The sequence below is a fragment of the Hyperolius riggenbachi genome, chromosome 3 (genome assembly GCF_040937935.1).
Source record: "Hyperolius riggenbachi isolate aHypRig1 chromosome 3, aHypRig1.pri, whole genome shotgun sequence".
NCBI lineage: Eukaryota > Metazoa > Chordata > Amphibia > Anura > Hyperoliidae > Hyperolius > Hyperolius riggenbachi.
The window spans coordinates 146,272,519-146,291,941 of NC_090648.1; the positions used below are offsets into that span (position 1 = coordinate 146,272,519).

At 44.4% G+C, this 19,423-nt stretch overlaps 1 protein-coding gene across 2 annotated transcripts in view; it reads right to left on the reverse strand.

The window, feature by feature from the left end:
- The window catches only part of MORF4L1 (mortality factor 4 like 1), a 51,920-nt gene that overhangs the window by 11,393 nt on the left and 21,104 nt on the right, over window positions 1–19,423 (reverse strand). For both annotated transcript variants that reach the window (XM_068275073.1, XM_068275074.1), the window contains exons 3-8: window positions 16,560–16,627; window positions 13,184–13,270; window positions 7,026–7,106; window positions 6,719–6,744; window positions 6,550–6,638; window positions 3,487–3,588 (exon numbers count right to left, since the gene is read on the reverse strand). In XM_068275073.1, coding sequence (XP_068131174.1) covers window positions 3,487–3,588; window positions 6,550–6,638; window positions 6,719–6,744; window positions 7,026–7,106; window positions 13,184–13,270; window positions 16,560–16,627 — 453 coding nt within the window. The remainder of the gene's footprint in view (window positions 1–3,486; window positions 3,589–6,549; window positions 6,639–6,718; window positions 6,745–7,025; window positions 7,107–13,183; window positions 13,271–16,559; window positions 16,628–19,423) is intronic.

A 19,423-nucleotide genomic window follows, 5' to 3' on the forward strand; every position in this document is an offset into this window, starting at 1 on the left:
TAACCTTATCCACCTGATCCCCACCTTCAGAAGGCTCCTTCAGTCCTCAAAGCCCATCACCAGGACTGTCAGGAAATGGACGGAGGAGGCAAAGCTTGAGCTACAGGCATGTTTCGACTGCACCGACTGGACAACCCTAGAGGCACCCCCCCTGGAGGAGTGGACAGAGAATGTCACTTCCTATATCAGCTTCTGCGAAGAGTCATGTGTCCCATCCAAGACCTTCAAGGTCTTCCCAAACAACAAGCCTTGGTTCAACAGCAAGCTGCGCCGGCTGCGAAAACTCAAGGAAGAGGCACACAAGTCTGGCTCCCCTGATGAGTTCAGGGCAGCAAGGAACTCCCTTAACCGAGAACTGAGAGCTGCAAAAAGAGTCTACTCTGACAAACTGGGTCTTAGTCTCCAGTCCAACAACCCACGGGAGGTATGGAAAGGCTTTAGGACAGTGACGAACTTCAAAGCCCCCGCACATCATGCGGCCCCAAGCACCCAACTGGCTGCAGAGCTCAACGAGTTCTACTGCAGATTCGAGCACCAATCTGTGCAGCTTGGGGTCCCTGCACCCGTGCCAGGAGAAGCTCCTCCCCTCCCATCCTCACTGCCGGGTCACGACCCCCCTGTGCCAGTTGTGGTTCAGGAAGCGGAAGTACTGAGACTCCTACGCAGAATCAACCCCAGGAAAGCCGCTGGTCCAGACGGTGTGTCATCAACCTGCCTGAGAACCTGTGCAGATCAACTTGCCCCCGCCCTGACCCCCATCTTCAACAGGTCCCTAGCGGAAGGCAAAGTACCCTCCTGCCTCAAAAGATCTCTAATTATCCCAGTTCCCAAAAAGCCAGGGAACACAGAACTTAACAACTTTAGGCCTGTAGCCCTTACCCCTGTCATCGCAAAGATCCTCGAACGTGTTGTTCTTGCCCTCCTGAAGTGCTCCACTGATGCCCTCCTCGACCCACACCAGTTTGCGTACAGAGCCAACAGGTCCGTGGAGGATGCCATAAACGTCAGCCTGGCACACATCACAGAACACCTCGACAAACCAGACTCCTATGCCAGGATCCTGTTCTTGGATTTTAGCTCTGCGTTCAACACCATTTGCCCGGTCATCCTGCTCGACAACCTTAGGCAGCTTGGAGTCAATCCCACCCTGTGTGCATGGGTCAAGGACTTTCTCTCCAACAGAACGCAGCGGGTTATGCTCGGAAACTGCTCCTCCCACGAAAAAACCACCAACGTAGGGGCTCCGCAAGGGTGTGTGCTGTCCCCGCTACTCTTTTCTCTGTACACCAAGAACTGCACCTCATCTGCAGACCCCGTCAAAGTCATTAAATTTGCAGACGATACCACTATCATCGGCCTTATCGACAACAGAGGTGAGCACACTTACCGAAGCGAGATTGAGAGGATCAGCAATTGGTGCAAGGGTAACAAGCTCGTTCTCAATGCGACAAAAACTGTTGAGCTCATTGTAGACTTTAGGAAGCACCCCTCCACGCTCTCCCCAGTCTTCATTGATGGAACTGCAGTCTCCAGGGTGTCCGACGTACGGTTCCTCGGTACAACCATAACTAACGACCTTAGGTGGGAGCAAAACACTTCCAGGATACAAAAGAAGGCCCAGCAGAGGCTATTCTTTTTGCGTCAACTGAAGAAATTCGGTATGCCACGCGAACTGCTGACCAGCTTTTACACCGCTACCACGGAATCAATACTCTGCTCCTCCGTCATTGTATGGTATGCAGGGGCATCTGCTAAGGACAAGTACAAACTCCAAAGGGTAATTAACACCGCAGAGAAGATCATAGGATCGCCCCTACCACCTCTGGACCTTCTCCACACAGCGAGACTGGGGTTGAGGGCTTCCAAGATTTCACGGGACCCCTCTCACCCGGGTAACTGCCACTTCAAATTTATGCAAACAGGCCGACGTTACAGGACCATCTATTCCAGAACTACCAGGCGCAGGAACACATTCTTCCCTCAAGCTGTCCTCCACCTGAACTCCACATCCTGCCTCCATAACTGTCCGCAGCGCCTAGTCCCTAGCCAATGCTCTGATCCCTGATCTCTCACCACTCTGGGCAGTACTGCCCCACACTCTAGCTACTAGTGCCCTCAATGAACTGTTCCCCAGTTTCTAAAATGCATGCTGCTATACCCATCCCATTGTATATACCTGTCTGTTCCTGTTCTGTCTGTCATGTAAAGAAATGCCTATGCCATGTGTACCACAACCAATTCCGGGCACGACAACTGTCGTACTTGGCGAATAAAGTCAATTCTGATTCTGAAGGTTCTGTTAAAGTGGTGTGTGGACCTTTTTTGGATACTTGTAATGTTGTGCACACACACAATTTAACGCCATTGTAAATTAATCTACAGCAATCACATGATCACCTCTACAGACCATTTCCAAGACACTAGAACCAAAAACCTCTCGTGAGCTTATACACTGAGGAATTCCTCTATTGCATTTGGCCTGTAATTTAAAGAGAACCCGAGGTGGGTTTGAAGAATATTATCTGCATACTGAGGCTGGATCTGCCTATACAGCCCAGCCTCTGTTGCTATCCCAAATCCCCCTAAGGTCCCCATGCACTCTGCAATCCCTCATAAATCACAGCCACGCTGCTGACAAACAGCTTGTCAGAGCTGGCTGTGTTTATCTCTATAGTGTCAGTCTGCTGCTCTCCCCGCCTCCTGCAGAACTCCAGTCCCCGCCTGCATCCCTTCCCTCCCTGCTGATTGGAGGGAAGGGACGGGGGCAGGGACCGGAGCTATGCAGGAGGCGGGGGAGCAGCTGAGACTGACACTACAGATGTAAACACAGCCTCACAGCACGGCTGTGATTTATGAGGGATTGCAGAGTGCAGGGGGACCTTAGTGGGGTTTGGGATAGCAACAGAGGCTGGGCTGCATAGGCAGATCCAGCTTCTGTATGCAGATAACATTCTTTAAACACACCTCGGGTTCTCTTTAAGGGCACATAATTGTAGTGTAATGGGGAGCCTCAATATTTTAATACATTTGGTAATATTTAGTTTGTGTATTTATCAATAAAATATGAAACTATTTAGTGGTTTCTCACTTTAGGGGTTGTCTGAGATCCCAAAGCATTCATCTGCTCAGTACTCTTCAAGTACTGACCAGCAGTCTACCCTGACAATTCTGCACTAGAAATCAATTCTAATCTACAAGGTGGAGTGGCAGTCTGTATAAGGACATTACCAGTCAAAGTGATGCCTAGCAGATATGGGGAGGCATGTATGCTCAAAATATGTGGATGTTTGCAGGAGCAAAGCAGGCACATACTGCAGATGGTGTACTAAGATGGGGCATCTGTGCACCCTGCTGTATAAAAGCCATGGGAAGGGCTTAAGTATCAGTTTCAGAGGCCAAAACTAAAATAATGTATAACAATTGGATTGCTTCGGAATGTCTTCTATTTAGAAAGCAAAAGGAAAAGTAATAACTCATCTGCTATACCTGTTTCTGACGTGTAATAAGATCCCAGTCATCCACAAGCCAAGGTTTCAATTCTTCAGGTATTTTCACTTTAACTTCAACCCTGTTCATAAAAGTCTCCTCCTAACAACAAAACATTCTGTCAGCAATCTCTGTATTGTTGAGAAACAGCAGTTTATATAACATCTATAAATATACAGAAATTACAGATACAATATCCATGTTGTAATATACAGAAAGAAGAGGCGCTCTGAGTTTCCATAATAAGTTGACCCACACTCCCAACAGACAGGTCTCACCTGTTTGGATGGTGGCTAGCACAGCGTACTAAGCCCTGGTGCGCTTCTGTCCCGTTTACAGCCGGGGACCGAGCTCTCTACGATCTCCGGGCGGAGAGGACGTCAGCGCTCCCAGGGTCCTCCTCATGTAGATCGTCACAGCAACCAGGACGCCCGCTCTGCAGGAACCAATTAGAGCACAGCGAGCGGCGCCTGGAATGACATACAATGTGGCGTATGGAAAAAAGGGGAGTTGCCGCGCTGGGCAATGAAGGGCTATAAATTACAATATAAAAGTATACTTTTATATTGTAATTTATAGCCCTTATTACAATATAAAAGTATACTTTTATATTGTAATTTATAGCCCTTCATTGCCCAGCGCGGCAACTCCCCTTTTCTCTATACGCCACATTGTATGTCATTCCAGGGGCCGCTCGCTGTGCTCTAATTGGTTCCTGCAGAGCGGGCGTCCTGGTTGCTGTGATGATCTACATGAGGAGGACCCTGGGAGCGCTGACGTCCTCTCCGCCCGGAGATCGTAGAGAGCTCGGTCCCCAGCTGTAAGCGGGACAAAAGCGCACCAGGGCTTAGTACGCTGTGCTAGCCACCATCCAAACAGGCGAGACCTGTCTGTTGGGAGTGTGGATTAACTTATTATGGAAGCTCAGAGCGCCTCTTCTTTCTGTATATTTTCTAGTGGTTATTTGGGAGCAGCCAAGCATAATAAAGGTGGCCAGATCGCATCTAGGGGTGTCCCCACAATCCCACAACAAACATGTTGTAATATAGTCCATGTTATGGTATACTGTAAGTTTCTTCTGTAGTTGAGAACAAATCCCAAAAATATTTCTAAGGGACCATACATACATCTTTAGTACAAACAAGCAAAAAAGATTATCCTTTCCCTATGAATCTTTGCACTAGTTGAACCATTAGCAAGTACAACCCATAAAGAAATGTTAAGGATAGGTGATCATGGACATAGAATTCAAACATGGTTTACATGCAGATGATTTATTGTTATGGATTACACAACCAATAACTAGTTTGCCAAATCCTTCTGATTTAGTGAATGTTTTAGATATTTTTCTGCCCTATTCCAAAATATTAACCATAGCAGTTAATACCACACTTATTCCAAAAAACTTATAGAGAGCCAATTTTGATTTTACATTTTCCCCAATAGGGCCCTGCCTTGCAAGGCGAATTATTCTAAAAAAAAAAAAAAAAAAAAAAAAAAAATTAAGGATATCTGAACTGACAAGTGACATAATGAGATCAACATAGGCGCATATATAGGCGCATATATATAAGAAAGTGTCTGAAGTTCCCTATACAATAAGTATAAAAACCCAATTTTATTATCTATGCAAATAAGGCAGACAAAGTCCAGTTTAGCACATCTTCTGAAATGTAAATAAAAAAGCAAAAACACTTATTTGGCTAAGGAAACAATACTGCTAATGTTTTAATGCGGAAAAGTTCAAAAAGGTCATTACTTCTGTTTATTTTGCAACTGCATGAAGCAGATTTTACATCAGCCTTCACTACATCAGCACCTCTGAAGCATTTAAAAATAGTGGCAAACTGACTAAATTTATAAATATTCTAGAAAATCAGTTTTGTATCCCTCAGTTTAGATGGCCGGCCAGCTCTAGGAAGAGTCCTGGTGGTTTTGAACTTCTTCCACCCACGGATGATGGAGGCCACTGTGCTCAGTGGGACCTTCAAAGCAGTTAAACATTTCTGTAACCTTACCCACATTTGTGCCTCGAGACAAATTCTGTCTCGGGGCCTGAGCCCACTGCTGCGTTTTTAAAAACGCATGCATTTTTCAAGCGTTTTTTGAAATGCAATTTTAGGTGTTTTAACATCAGAAGTGTTTCAAAAACACTTGACAAACGTTTTTATGCTTTTTTTTTTTTACATATAAACGCAGCAGTGGGCTCAGGCCCTCAGAAGTCTACAGACCATTCCTCTGACATGAACTGTCAACTGTGGGACCTTGTCTATACAAGTGTGTGTATTTCCAAATCAAGTTCAATCAATTGAATTTACCACAGGTGGACTCCAATGAAGCTGCAGAAACATCTCAAGGATGATTAGAGGAAACAGAATGTACCTAAGCTCAATTTAGAGCTTCATGGCAAAGGCTGTGAATTCTTATGTACAGTACTCATGCTTTCTCATTTTTTTTTATTTTTAATAAAGTTTCAGAAAACAGATTTTCATGTTGTCATGATTGGGTGTTGTGTGTAGAATTGAGTAAAAAAAAAAAAAAAGGAATAATTCGTTTTGGAATATGGCTGTAACAAAACGTGGAAAAAGTGATGCACTGTGAATACTTTCTGGATGCTCTGTCTGTTCAGTAAAGTACCTCTCAAAGTGGACTCTACATCTTTCATAGAACTTTTAGTTCCAAAGGTGAGGTATATTTGACCACATGTTTAAATTATACTGTACTATCTTACGTCCTTTTACTGGCAATACCATTTTTCCTCCCAGCTTTCGGCTCTAAAGATTTTGATTGGTGGACAACATAATAGATGATTACAGCTCCTTCTTGAGGAGAGCTCCTTTCTGACAGAGGGGGTCAAGTTTAGCCATTTAAAGGATTCATAAACTGTAGCAGGGAGAAATTTATATCCATTCAGTACCCATCCCTGGAGTCCTGCAATACTTTAACCTTTCACAGAGCAACTCCCTCTTCAAGTTCAACTGAAGAGTTGATGTTTGAAAATAAACAAAATAAATGTTATAGGGGGTGGGTGGGGGAAATCTACAAAACCATGAAAATACCTACACTTTCAACAGTGGGATCCACACGTGCCCGTTTCTTCCGTGGCGGCTGAGGAGCATCGCTGGTACTGGTGCCCTCTCCGCTCCCAGGGGCTGTAACAAAAACACACTGAGTAATGGCAGCAGATGAAAGGAAACTCTACATCAATAAACCAGAAGGAAACACAAAATACCTTTCTGTTTATTTTTCTTGGTTTTCCTAAGAAAAAGAAAAAAGTAAAAGCAATGTTAGCTCCTAATAACTTAAGAGACCCCAATGCCCTATTTTGCCTGTCTCTTTGATGCTTTATTATGACTGGAATGTATGTTTGCCAGCAAATATCTCCTACTGCAGTTTTGATGAGACATTCTGTCACTGTCATGCTCAGTGGCACATAATAAAAATTCTATGTCAAAACAAATGAAGTAGTTCAATGCCGTTACGCTTTGTCATTCTTGTATGAAAAGTGAGAGATAAGAAACCGGTAAACATTCACTTACACTTCTACATTCTTCTGTTGAAGTCCAGCTGACTTCTTTCCTGGTGCTGCTGCTCTCATCTTCCCCTCTGCATACTGATCCCTGCAATAATACACAGATATTAACACACTGGACTAGGCAAAGAATTACGGTAAATGCCACCCAAAACAGCTAGAGTCTTTTTCTGTCACAGTATCTGGTCGCCAGTGTTTGCAACTGCCCAGTGAACCAAAGACACCATTATACAAACTCATTCTTGTGCTTTAGAAAGAATTCAATACTCCTATGCATTGCACCAATGAAGACCCTAAAGTCCGAAACAGCTGTAGGCTTTTGGATTGGTGTGGCTCTGTACACTTTATAAGCTATAGACTTGCTAAATGCCAGTAGGTTTGGATGTGTGCCTGGCTTTCAGGGGCATAAAGAGGATTTGCATACGAGAGTGATGCCTCATGGGAGATCACACTTGCTCACGGAAAGCTGAATTATTGCAAATGCCTTCTGTTTTAAAGGAATACTTAACCACTTGCCGACCGCCCACAGCCCATGGGCGGCGGCAAAGTGGATGCCTTAAGGACCGCAATACGCCTTAGGGCGTTGCGTCCTTTTCCTATGCCGGGGGAGCGATCGCGTCATTGATGACGCGCGCTTCCCCCGGCAACTGGCTCCGCCCACCCGCCGTAACATCCCGCCGGCCATACGGAAGCGCCGGCGGGATGTTAACCCCGCGATCGCCGCTACAAAGTGTATAATACACTTTGTAATTTATACAAAGTGTATTATACAGGCTGCCTCCTGCCCTGGTGGTCCCAGTGTCGGAGGGACCACCAGGGCAGGCTGCAGCCACCCTAGTCTGCACCCAAACACACTGATCTGCCCCCCCCCCGCCCACTGATCGCCCACAGCACCCCTCAGACCCCCCCTGCCCACCCCCCAGACCCCTGTTTGCACCCAATCACCCCCCTAATAACCCATCAATCACTCCCTGTCACTATCTATCAACGCTATTTTTTTTTTATCTCCCCCCCTGCCCCCTCCTGATCACCCCCCCACCCCTCAGATTCTCCCCAGGACCCCCCCCCCAGACCCCCCCCCCCTGTGTACTGTATGCATCTATCCCCCCTGATAACCTGTCAATCACCTGTCAATCACCCATCAATCACCCCCTGTCACTGCCACCCAACAATCAGCCCCTAACCTGCCTCTTGCGGGCAATCTGATCACCCACCCACACCAATAGATCGCCCGCAGATCCGACATCAGATCACCTCCCAAATCCATTGTTTACATCTATTCTCTCCTCTAAACACCCACTAATTACCCATCAATCACCCCCTATCACCACCTGTCACTGTTACCTATCAGATCAGACCCTAATCTGCCCCTTGCGGGCACCCAATCACCCGCCAACGCGCTCAGATTGCCCTCTGACCCCCCCTTATCAATTTGCCAGTGCATTAATTACATCTGTTCTTCCCTGTAATAACCCACTGATCACCTGTCAATCACCTGCCAATCACCTATCACCCATCAATCACCCCCTGTCACTGCCACCCATCAATCAGCCCCTAACCTGCCCCTTGCGGGCAATCTGATCACCCACCCACACCATCCGATCGCCTGCAGACCCGCAGTCAGATCACCTCCCAAGTGCATTGCATCTGTTCTCTCCTCTAAACACCCACTAATTACCCATCAATCACCCCCTGTCACTGCTACCCATCAGATTAGACCCCCATCTGCCCCTAGGGCACCCAATCACCCGCCCACACCCTCAGACCCCAGCCCTGATCACCTCGCCATTGCATTACTTGCATCTATTCCCCCCACTAATCCCACCTTGAGACACCCATCAATCACCTCCTGTCACTACCTGTCACCCCCTAGCACACCTACCCATCAGATCAGGCCCTAATTTGCCCCGTGTGGGCTCCTGATCACTCGGCCAAACCCTCAGATCCCCCTTCCGATCACCTCCCCAGTGCATTGAGTGCATCTATTTTCCCCTCTAATCACCCCCTGAGACACCCATCAATCACCTCCTGTCACCCCCCTAGCACTCCTATCCATCAGATCAGGCCCAATACAACCTGTCATCAAAAGGCCACCCTGCTTATGACCGGTTCCACAAAATTCGGCCCCTCATAGACCACCTGTCATCAAAATTTGCAGATGCTTATGCCCCTGAACAGTCATTTTGAGACATTTGGTTTCCAGACTACTCACGGTTTTGGGCCCGTAAAATGCCAGGGCGGTATAGGAACCCCACAAGTGACCCCATTTTAGAAAAAAGACACCCCAAGGTATTTTGTTAGGTGTATGACGAGTTCATAGAAGATTTTATTTTTTGTCAAAAGTTAGCGGAAATTGATTTTTATTGGGTTTTTTTCACAAAGTGTCATTTTTCACTAACTTGTGACTAAAAATAAAATCTTCTATGACCTCGCCATACACCTAATGGAATACCTTGGGGTGTCTGCTTTCTAAAATGGGGTCACTTGTGGGGTTCCTATACTGCCCTGGCATTTTAGGGGCCCTAAACCGTGAGGAGTAGTCTAGAAAACAAATGCCTCAAAATGACCTGTGAATAGGACGTTGGGCCCCTTAGCGCACCTAGGCTGCAAAAAAAGTGTCACACATGTGGTATTGCCGTACTCAGGAGAAGTAGTATAATGTGTTTTGGGGTGTATTTTTACACATACCCATGCTGGGTGGGAGAAATATCTCTGTAAATGGACAATTGTGTGTAAAAAAAAAAAAATCAAACAATTGTCATGTACAGAGATATTTCTACCACCCAGCATGGGTATGTGTAAAAATACACCACAAAACACATTATACTACTTCTCCTGAGTACGGCGGTACCACATGTGTGGCACTTTTTTACACCCTAAGTGCGCTAAGGGGCCCAAAGTCCAATGAATACCTTTAGGATTTCACAGGTCATTTTGCGACATTTAGTTTCAAGACTACTCCTCGCGGTTTAGGGCCCCTAAAATGCCAGGGCAGTATAGGAACCCCACAAATGACCCCATTCTAGAAAGGAGACACCCAAAGGTATTCCGTTAGGAGTATGGTGAGTTCATAGAAGATTTTATTTTTTGTCACAAGTTAGCGGAATATGACACTTTGTGAAGAAAAACAATTCAAATCAATTTCCGCTAACTTGTGGCAAAAAATAAAATCTTCTATGAACTCACCATACTCCTAACGGAATACCTTGGGGTGTCTTCTTTCTAAAATGGGGTCACTTGTGGGGTTCCTATACTGCCCTGGCATTTTAGGGGCCCTAAACCGTGAGGAGTAGTCTTGAAACAAAAATGACCTGTGAAATCCTAAAGGTACTCATTGGACTTTGGGCCCTTTAGCGCAGTTAGGGTGCAAAAAAGTGCCACACATGTGGTATTGCCGTACTCGGGAGAAGTAGTATAATGTGTTTTGGGGTGTATTTTTACACATACCCATGCTAAGTGGGAGAAATATCTCTGTAAATGACAATCTTTTGATTTTTTTACACACAATTGTCCATTTACAGAGTTATTTCTCCCACCCAGCATGGGTATGTGTAAAAATACACCCCAAAACACATTGTACTACTTCTCCCGAGTACGGCGATACCATATGTGTGGCACTTTTTTGCACCCTAACTGCGCTAAAGGGCCCAAAGTCCAATGAGTACCTTTAGGATTTCACAGGTCATTTTGAGAAATTTCGTTTCAAGACTACTCCTCACGGTTTAGGGCCCCTTAAATGCCAGGGCAGTATAGGAACCCCACAAATGACCCCATTTTAGAAAGAAGACACCCCAAGGTATTCTGTTAGTAGTATGGCGAGTTCATAGAAGATTTTATTTTTTGTCACAAGTTAGCGGAAATTGATTTTAATTGTGTTTTTTCACAAAGTGTCATTTTCCGCTAACTTTTGACAAAAAATAAAATCTTCTATGAACTCACCATACTCCTAACGGAATACCTTGGGGTGTCTTCTTTCTAAAATGGGGTCATTTGTGGGGTTCCTATACTGCCCTGGCATTTTAGGGGCCCTAAACCGTGAGGAGTAGTCTTGAAACGAAATTTCTCAAAATGACCTGTGAAATCCTAAAGGTACTCATTGGACTTTGGGCCCTTTAGCGCAGTTAGGGTGCAAAAAAGTGCCACACATATGGTATCGCCGTACTCAGGAGAAGTAGTATAATGTGTTTTGTGGTGTATTTTTACACATACCCATGCTGAGTGGGAGAAAGATCTCTGTAAATGGACAATTGTGTGTAAAAAAAAAATTAACAAATTGTCATTTACAGAGATATTTCTCCCACCCAGCATGGGTATGTGTAAAAATACACCCCAAAACACATTATACTACTTCTCCTGAGTACGGCAATACCACATGTGTGGCACTTTTTTGCAGCCTAACTGCGCTAAGGGGTCCAAAGTCCAATGAGCACCTTTAGGCTTTACAGGGTTGCTTACAATTTAGCACCCCCCAAAATGTCAGGACAGTAAACACACCCCACAAATGACCCCATTTTGAAAAGTAGACCCTTCAAGGTATTCAGAGAGGGGCATGGTGAGTCCGTGGCAGATTTCATTTTTTTTTTGTCGCAAGTTAGAAGAAATGGAAACTTTTTTTTTTTTTTTTTTTTCTCACAAAGTGTCATTTTCCGCTTACTTGTGACAAAAAATAATATCTTCTATGAACTCACTATGCCTCTCAGTGAATACTTTGGGATGTCTTCTTTCCAAAATGGGGTCATTTGGGGGGTATTTATACTATCCTGGAATTCTAGCCCCTCATGAAACATGACAGGGGGTCAGAAAAGTCAGAGATGCTTGAAAATGGGAAAATTCACTTTTTGCACCATAGTTTGTAAACGCTATAACTTTTACCCAAACCAATAAATATACACTGAATGGGTTTTTTTTTTTTTATCTAAAACATCTATCTTTTTTTATTTAAAACATGTTTGTCCACATTTTTCGCGCTGCATGTATACAGAAATTTTACTTTATTTGAAAAAGGTCAGCACAGAAAGTTAAAAAAAATCATTTTTTTGCCAAAATTCATGTCTTTTTTGATGAATATAATAAAAAGTAAAAATCGCAGGAGCAATCAAATAGCACCAAAAGAAAGCTTTATTAGTGACAAGAAAAGGAGCCAAAATTCATTTAGGTGGTAGGTTGTATGAGCGAGCAATAAACCGTGAAAGCTGCAGTGGTCCGAATGGAAAAAAAGTGGCCGGTCCTTAAGGGGTAGAAAGCCCTAGGTCCTCAAGTGGTTAAGCAAAAAAAAAAAAAAAAAAAAAAATGATATTTACTCACCCGGGGCATTCCTCAGCCCCCTGAAGCTGGATGGTGCCCTCGCAGCCCCTCTCCGATCGTCCTGTCCCCGCCGGAGGCTACTTCCGGGTTCGGCGATAGGCGCCGAGAAGCTGGGAACGCGGCTGATTCTCCACGTTCCCAGCCGCTATATCACCCTCTATGCTGCTATAGTGTATGTTTTTCCCTACAAAAAGGGGGGGGGGGGGGGGAATCACTGCGTCTTATAGTCCAAATGTAGGGAGCTCATGACTTGTGAACGCCTGCCCATACGAACCTCCAGCCTGCCGAAATGTCAGGGACTCCCTGTTCTGTGCCCATGCAGAGGAGGGCACATGGGGACACAGAGGAGGACACAAAGGGGGATAGAGGAGAACACATGGGGATAAAGGAGGACAGAGGACACGGAGATACAAAAAAAGAGGTACAAGGGCGACATGAGGTAAAAAGGGGGTAAAATAAACAAAATGCCACTTTAGTATGGATGCACCAGGTTTAGTATACATTTTCCCCCTGGTTTTAGTCCTCTAAACCTAGGTGTGTCTTATAGTCTGAAACATACGGTATATTTAGCATCATTTTCATAGTTAATAAGGTGAACGCAATGCCCAGATATGAGTACAAGTAATCCATTTATGCCAGCCTACCGAAATTAACTACTTGTACATGCTACTATCAGGGTACTTTCTCAACATCACTAGAACTGAAGAATGCTGGAATGCCTCTTTAGAGCATAGAGAAATTAATGATCTTATCTGGACATCTTTTTGTGGGTTTTTATTAATGCAGGTCATGGTAAATTGAAAGAAAATATAAAAATACAATTTAGTTATTCTTTATCGGAAGATATCATGGCATACTTACTGGTTGGCCTTCTGGAGTTCTTTTTGTTTTTGCAGGTTAGTGTCCACGTATTTGAGTACTCTACTCTCTGGTACCCACTCATCCCAGCTTGACAAAAGAAGAAAAAAAATAAATAAAACTCAAGCATTTGTTCATCTCAATGAAAAGATTTACTCATTATGTTACAGGATGTTTATAAAATTTAGGCTAATATCCAAACCATTGATATGTGCCCAGTTGTCACAAGCTATACTGCTGTGTGTCATCTCAACATGCCTCAAGAGCAGAGAGATCAAACTCCAGTAGTCAAGGTCCTCACACATTTTTGGCACACAGGCAGACCTGGGTTCAACTATCATCTCTTCCTGTTCAGTAAGCCAGCACCTATTCAGCAAGGAGTCCTTGGGCTAGATTTCCTAACACTGCTACTGCCTACTGAGCGCACCCTAGTAAATGCAGCTCAAGCGTTTTGAGTCCACTAGGAGAAAAGTGCAATATAAATGTTATTTGTTTTGTCTAAATACTGGCATGGATATGGCCCTCAAGTCTTGACATGGTGGCGACATTTTTGTATAGCTAAAACCACATACTGCTGAGTGATTAATGGAGGTTGGTGTTTTTTCTGAACAATGCTGCTATAAACTGCTTGCTTTGTTCAATTTTAAGTATAGCTGTGCTTTATGCTTTTCACAGACTAAAAGGCATGCAAACATAGTTGGAGGTTCTTCAGTAAGGTGGAATTACAAGTAAGATTTTGAAAAATCACCTGCTCCACTGCAACACCAGCCCTAAGCCATTCTATATGACCAAAGCCTTGTATGCACCAGTACTCCACAATAAGGCCTGGAACCCACTGAAATACGCAAACGCAAAACGCAACCGCTAACGTTTTGTCTGAGCGGTTTGCAAGCGGATTCATGCGCGTTTTGGGTTGTGTTTTGCAACATTGTATTTTTTTCCCCAGCGGGTGCCTAGCGTTTTGCGTTTTTATCCTGATTGGTCCTGTGAATTATTTTTCATTTTGTTACAGTGTGCTGAACCGCAAAACGCTAGCAGAACCGCTCAGTTTAGGTTTTGCTGAGCGTTTCTGCTAGCGTTTCAATACTTTACATTGAAGCGCTAACGCTCCCAAAATGCTGCATGTCCTGCGTTTGCGTTTCTGGGAAACGCAAACGCTCCTGTGGAAGTTGCCCCATCCATTAACATCAGCTGAGCGTTTTGGCAAAACGCTAGCGTATCGCAGCGCTGCCAAAATGCTCAAAAAAACGCTCTTGTGGGTTCCAGCCCTAATAGTCTGCTGGATGCCCAAGATTCAAGCACTTTATGGTCATTGTGTAACACAATGGAAATACTTTTCATAACAGCCCCACAGTGCATAAAAGGAACGTGGTGATAGTAGCAATGGAGGAATTATACAAGTATGCCAGGTATTTTTAATATTTTAACTTGTTCACATATTTAATTTGTACACAGTGTTAGTTACTTCATAGAATTTTCAGAGTTTAACAAGTTTATGGCAGATGGGAAAAAGCTGTTCTTCAGTCTGTTTGTGTGGATTGACCTGAAATGTCTATCTGATGGAAGGAGCTCAAACAACGCATTTCCAGGGCAAGTGTTCTTCATAATGAGTTTTGCTTTTCGAATATAGAGAGTCTTATACAAGTGATGATAGTTCAATGCTGATAATGACCCCTGCTGTGATCTGCTGACAGTGAAAATCTTGAGGAATATCTGTGCTTCATGGCTGTTCTACTCAATGCAACACCGGGACAGATTAAAGTGTAGCCCTATCAATGAAAACAGCTACCAATCTATTCCCGTATCAGCTGTGACCAGAAGGGGATGGGTGAATGCATAAAATCAGGTTAAAAAAGGGGTTGGGTGACAAAAGAAACAATTCAGCAGAGTAGACAGGTATAAGGTCTTATCCCCACAGCTAGAATTTCATTTTAGGTCTCAAGTATTTGGTAATTTTAATGGACATTTGCAACAAGATCTCACACCTCTTTCTGCTGCCTTTATGCTTTTCAACCCCCCTTCCCAAAGACCAAATGGTTAAAGAAATAAGATATTGAGGCGTTGCAAAATCTTAAAGGTGCCCCTACATCAGACGATGTATGGGCAGATCGGCCAAGAGACAGACCGGAGAGAGATCTGTTGCCTGCCCATACACCACAGGGCCCGATTCCCAATCCATTTCATTCTGAAATCAATCCGAATCAGCCTTGTGATGCTGTATCCGCCACACTGGCGCTTTCCTACCCCTTCAGTGTTCTCCCCAGAATTTTTTTCCAGCCGGGTGGCATGAAATAGTAGCCGGGTGGCATGAAAAAGTAGCCGGGTGGGGCGAGATGAGAATGCAGTGCCAGTGCTTCTGTGAGCAACTCTGCTTACAGCATAGGAGGAGGTGAGCCGATGACAGCCGGGTGGTCACCAAAACTAGCCGGGTGAAGCACCCGGCTAAAAGAGCCTGGGGAGAACACTGCCCTTAATATTCAATATTCCCCCACATCCCCTCCCCCCCAGTGCCTAGTGTACTAGACATTACCAGTCTGCGTCCACCACTGCCTCTGGGTGCCGTCCTCCTTCCACCCCCCCCCCCCCCAAGGCTACCGGAGTAACATGGGTGCATGTGTGACCTCACACACACGTGAACGCCAGCAACCACGTGGGGCGCGTGCATGGATGGAGGATGGCACCCATAGCAAGAGGTGGACGCGGATAGCCAATGTATAGTGCATTAGACAACGGGGGAGGGGGAGATGGACAAATCGACCATTAAGGGGTGGACAGAGTCAGGGGTTTTGTCCCGATATTACTTTCCGTTATCTCCACACACCCGTTCAAAAACTATGGCCCCACGTCTTCCAGCATGTCCATATGATTCATGCGACCAATTGTGACCCGATCAGGCATGCACTAAGCAGCACAGATTTTCTTCTAACTAGATTAGAATAATCGAATCGGATGGTCGATCGGCCAAGTCGACTGATGTATGGCCACCTTAACAGTACTGCCTGCTATCACTAACTGGGGGTATTCTGATCTCCAGGGAGTATACAAAATCAGAAAATATATGGCACCTTATCCAAGCAGCCAGCCCAGCACCTTGTGGCTGCCATATGGCCAGCACATTGGATCAGAGGTTAGTGTACAGCAGCTAGGACAGTAATGTGGCTAGACTTCTGTACTAGGACGTCCAGCCAAGTTTCAGCATCCACCGGGCTCAGCAGATCCCAGTTAGTGCAAGCAGGCAGCAATGTTCTGGTATTGCAAAAGTTGGGTTTCAAAATGTTCAGTAAAAGTTCACCTTTATTTTACAAGTTTAACATGGAGACTAGCAAGATGGTAAATGAATGTCATAAAATTGTGTATTTCATTTTTTATTTCAACTTACTTTTTATTCCACCCACTGTAGTGAATGAAGTACTTCACTTGCTTTTCCTTAACAGCAACTTTCACACACTGGAGGAGAGAAACTTTTGTAAGCCACACATAAAAAAAAGTGTACAAACAAGAATATAAAGTAATGAAACAAATTTACCTCCCATCTAAACACTTTCCCACACCAAAATAAATATATAAAAACACTGAGCTGGACCTCAAGTGTAATGCTACGTACACACATGAGACAACGATCGTTCGTTAAGAACGACGAACGAACTTTTAATTGATGAAAGAACGACCTAAGTAAAGGTAGTTTTAAAATGTGTGTAACGATCTGATCGTTAGAACGAACGTTACATCACAGAAAGCAACTATTGCGCCTGCGCATAAAAATGAGAAGTTCCATGGAGAAATAGTGAAATGCGCATGTCAAGCCTAGTACGAACGATCGTTTCCAACGATGTACTACTTTTGCAAACGATCGTCGTTGGTTAAAATCCGCCGAGACAGAACTTTCTTTTGTAGCGATTTGGCTCGTTCGTCGTTTGCCTTAATAGTCGGTGGTTCGTTTTTTGTAACGATCGTCGTTGGTAAAGATCGGGGAACGATCGTTACAAACGACTATAGTCGCATGTGTGTACGCACCTTAGGAGTGGGAAGCGGGGTAACTTCTGGTTTTAATGTCTGAGCAGATATAATTTTAATTGTCGGTGTACTTTTTGGCTCTATAAGAGGAGCACATTGTGTCTGTAGTACTGTGCAATAAAGTTGAGTGATTTTGGACAATTCAAATTGGGTGCAATAGGCCAAAATCTTTTCTGCTCTTATACTGGACCTTAAGTGTACCTGAGATGAATCTTAAAATTAAAAAAAGAAAAAGAGAAAAATCACATACCTGGGGCTTCCTCCAACCCCCTTCGGCCTCGCCATCCTCTTCTGCCTTCTGGATCCTCCCAGTAACTACGGCCAGATGGCAAAGACGCAGTGCGGCCGCATGCTCCACCATTGCGCTCCTGTGGCCAGGAGCATTCTGCGTCTGTACTGCGCAGGCACAGAAAGCCTGGAGACAGGAGAGCGATGGGGCGCGTGTGCACAGCCGGGCCATGCATGCGCAGTAAGCCCCGACTTCCGGAGTTAATGGGAGCCATAGCGGATGAAGATGTTGAGGTATCAATCTGGCCAAAGGAGGCTGGAGGAAGCCGCAGGTTGTTTTACTTTAGATTCATCTCAGGTTTCCTTTACATGCTTATCCTCCACACAGACAGACAGGCATTTTGCATTGTTTTAAAGAAAATAAATGTTATTTTTTTTTTTTCAAACTCACTTCAGGTGTGCTTTACCCCCCAAAAAAGTAGGTAAAAAGTACTATCAAATTTATTTTGAGCATTTTCTTGCTTCCTGGTGGCTTAAAAGGCATTTTATTGACAAGTTTAAAATTATCACCTAGGGGAAAACTAAGGTGAAAAAGTGAATTGCATATGGGCCCTGGAGTCCTACAGCTTTGAAAATCCTGCAATCAAAGCTCCTCTACATCCTATTCAGAGGGAGAAGCTGTCATGTAGCCATAAGAGTCCGCCCACACACTAACTTTACTGCAGAGAAACGCTAATTGTTGTATTTCCAAACCTACAGGACAGTAATGAGGATAATATTATCCTACACTATAAGCTCATCTGGCCCCCAGGGGGCATACAGATTAGAATAACATTTCTAAAAGCTGTTCCATTTAACCAGCAGTATTATTATCCAGTGATGCGCTAGAGTCAGACCCAAAGTTAGCATGTTAGAAGAATTATTTCATTAATTCATGCTGCAGAATGTCCCTTCAGTTAGTTGCACCAAGTGGAGTTCATAAAACTAAAAACATGTGGTGTGAATTGCCCCAGAAACCACATAGCCAATGAACTTCAGACGTTATAGAGCTGGTAAGTTTTTGATTTTTGGCAAATGGCTTTTAAAGAGACACTGAAGCAAAAAAAAAAAAAAAAAAAAAAATATGATATAATGAATTGGTTGTGTACTATGAATAATTTCTAGAAGATTAGCAGCAAAGAAAATATTCTCACACTTTTATTTTCAGGTATATAGTGTTTTTTCTAACATTGCATTATTCTATAATATGTGCAGATTACACAACACTCAGCATTCACAATGATTCTTTCAGAGCAGTCTGTGAAGTAATGACCTCTCCTCTAGCAGAGAAAAAGTAAACAGTTCACTTACAGTTGAGATAATAAAAGTCAGATAACAGCCCTCTCCACGACTAAGGGCTGGTTCAGACGGACGCTTGCGGAGCGTTTACCGCAAGCGTTCGGAACGTCGCGTTAAAAGCTCCCATTCAAGTGAATGGGAGCGTTTACACCGAGCTTTTGCGCGCTTTTACCCGAACGCGGCGTTCGGGTCCAGATTTTCACGAGCGTTCGGGCTGCCCCTGGAAGCGACATGTTGCTTTCAGGGAGCGGCCAACCGCGACGGCTAATGTTCCCCTAGGGGAAGAAAAAAACGCGACCGCATCACGACGCGACTGAAGGCTACCGAAAGCCTGACCACGCAGCCGCCGCAACGCCCCCAGACGCGACGCCACGCAGACGTCCGTCTGAACCAGCCCTAAGTTAGTCGGAGAGCTTAATGGCTTGTTTGCATAGAGATAACAAATGGAGTTTCTCAACTCTTCCTGTACTGGAAACAATTAAACTGATGTATCTGATCTTAATGTTTTATTTCTTAGCTGTACTACACATACAAATCATAATATCATAATTTTTTTTCCGCTTCAGTGTCTCTTTAAAAGGCGTTGTAGCATCTCAAATTAAAAAAAAAAAAAATGAAATAATGAATTGGTTGTGTAGTACCGATAGTTAATAGAACATTAGT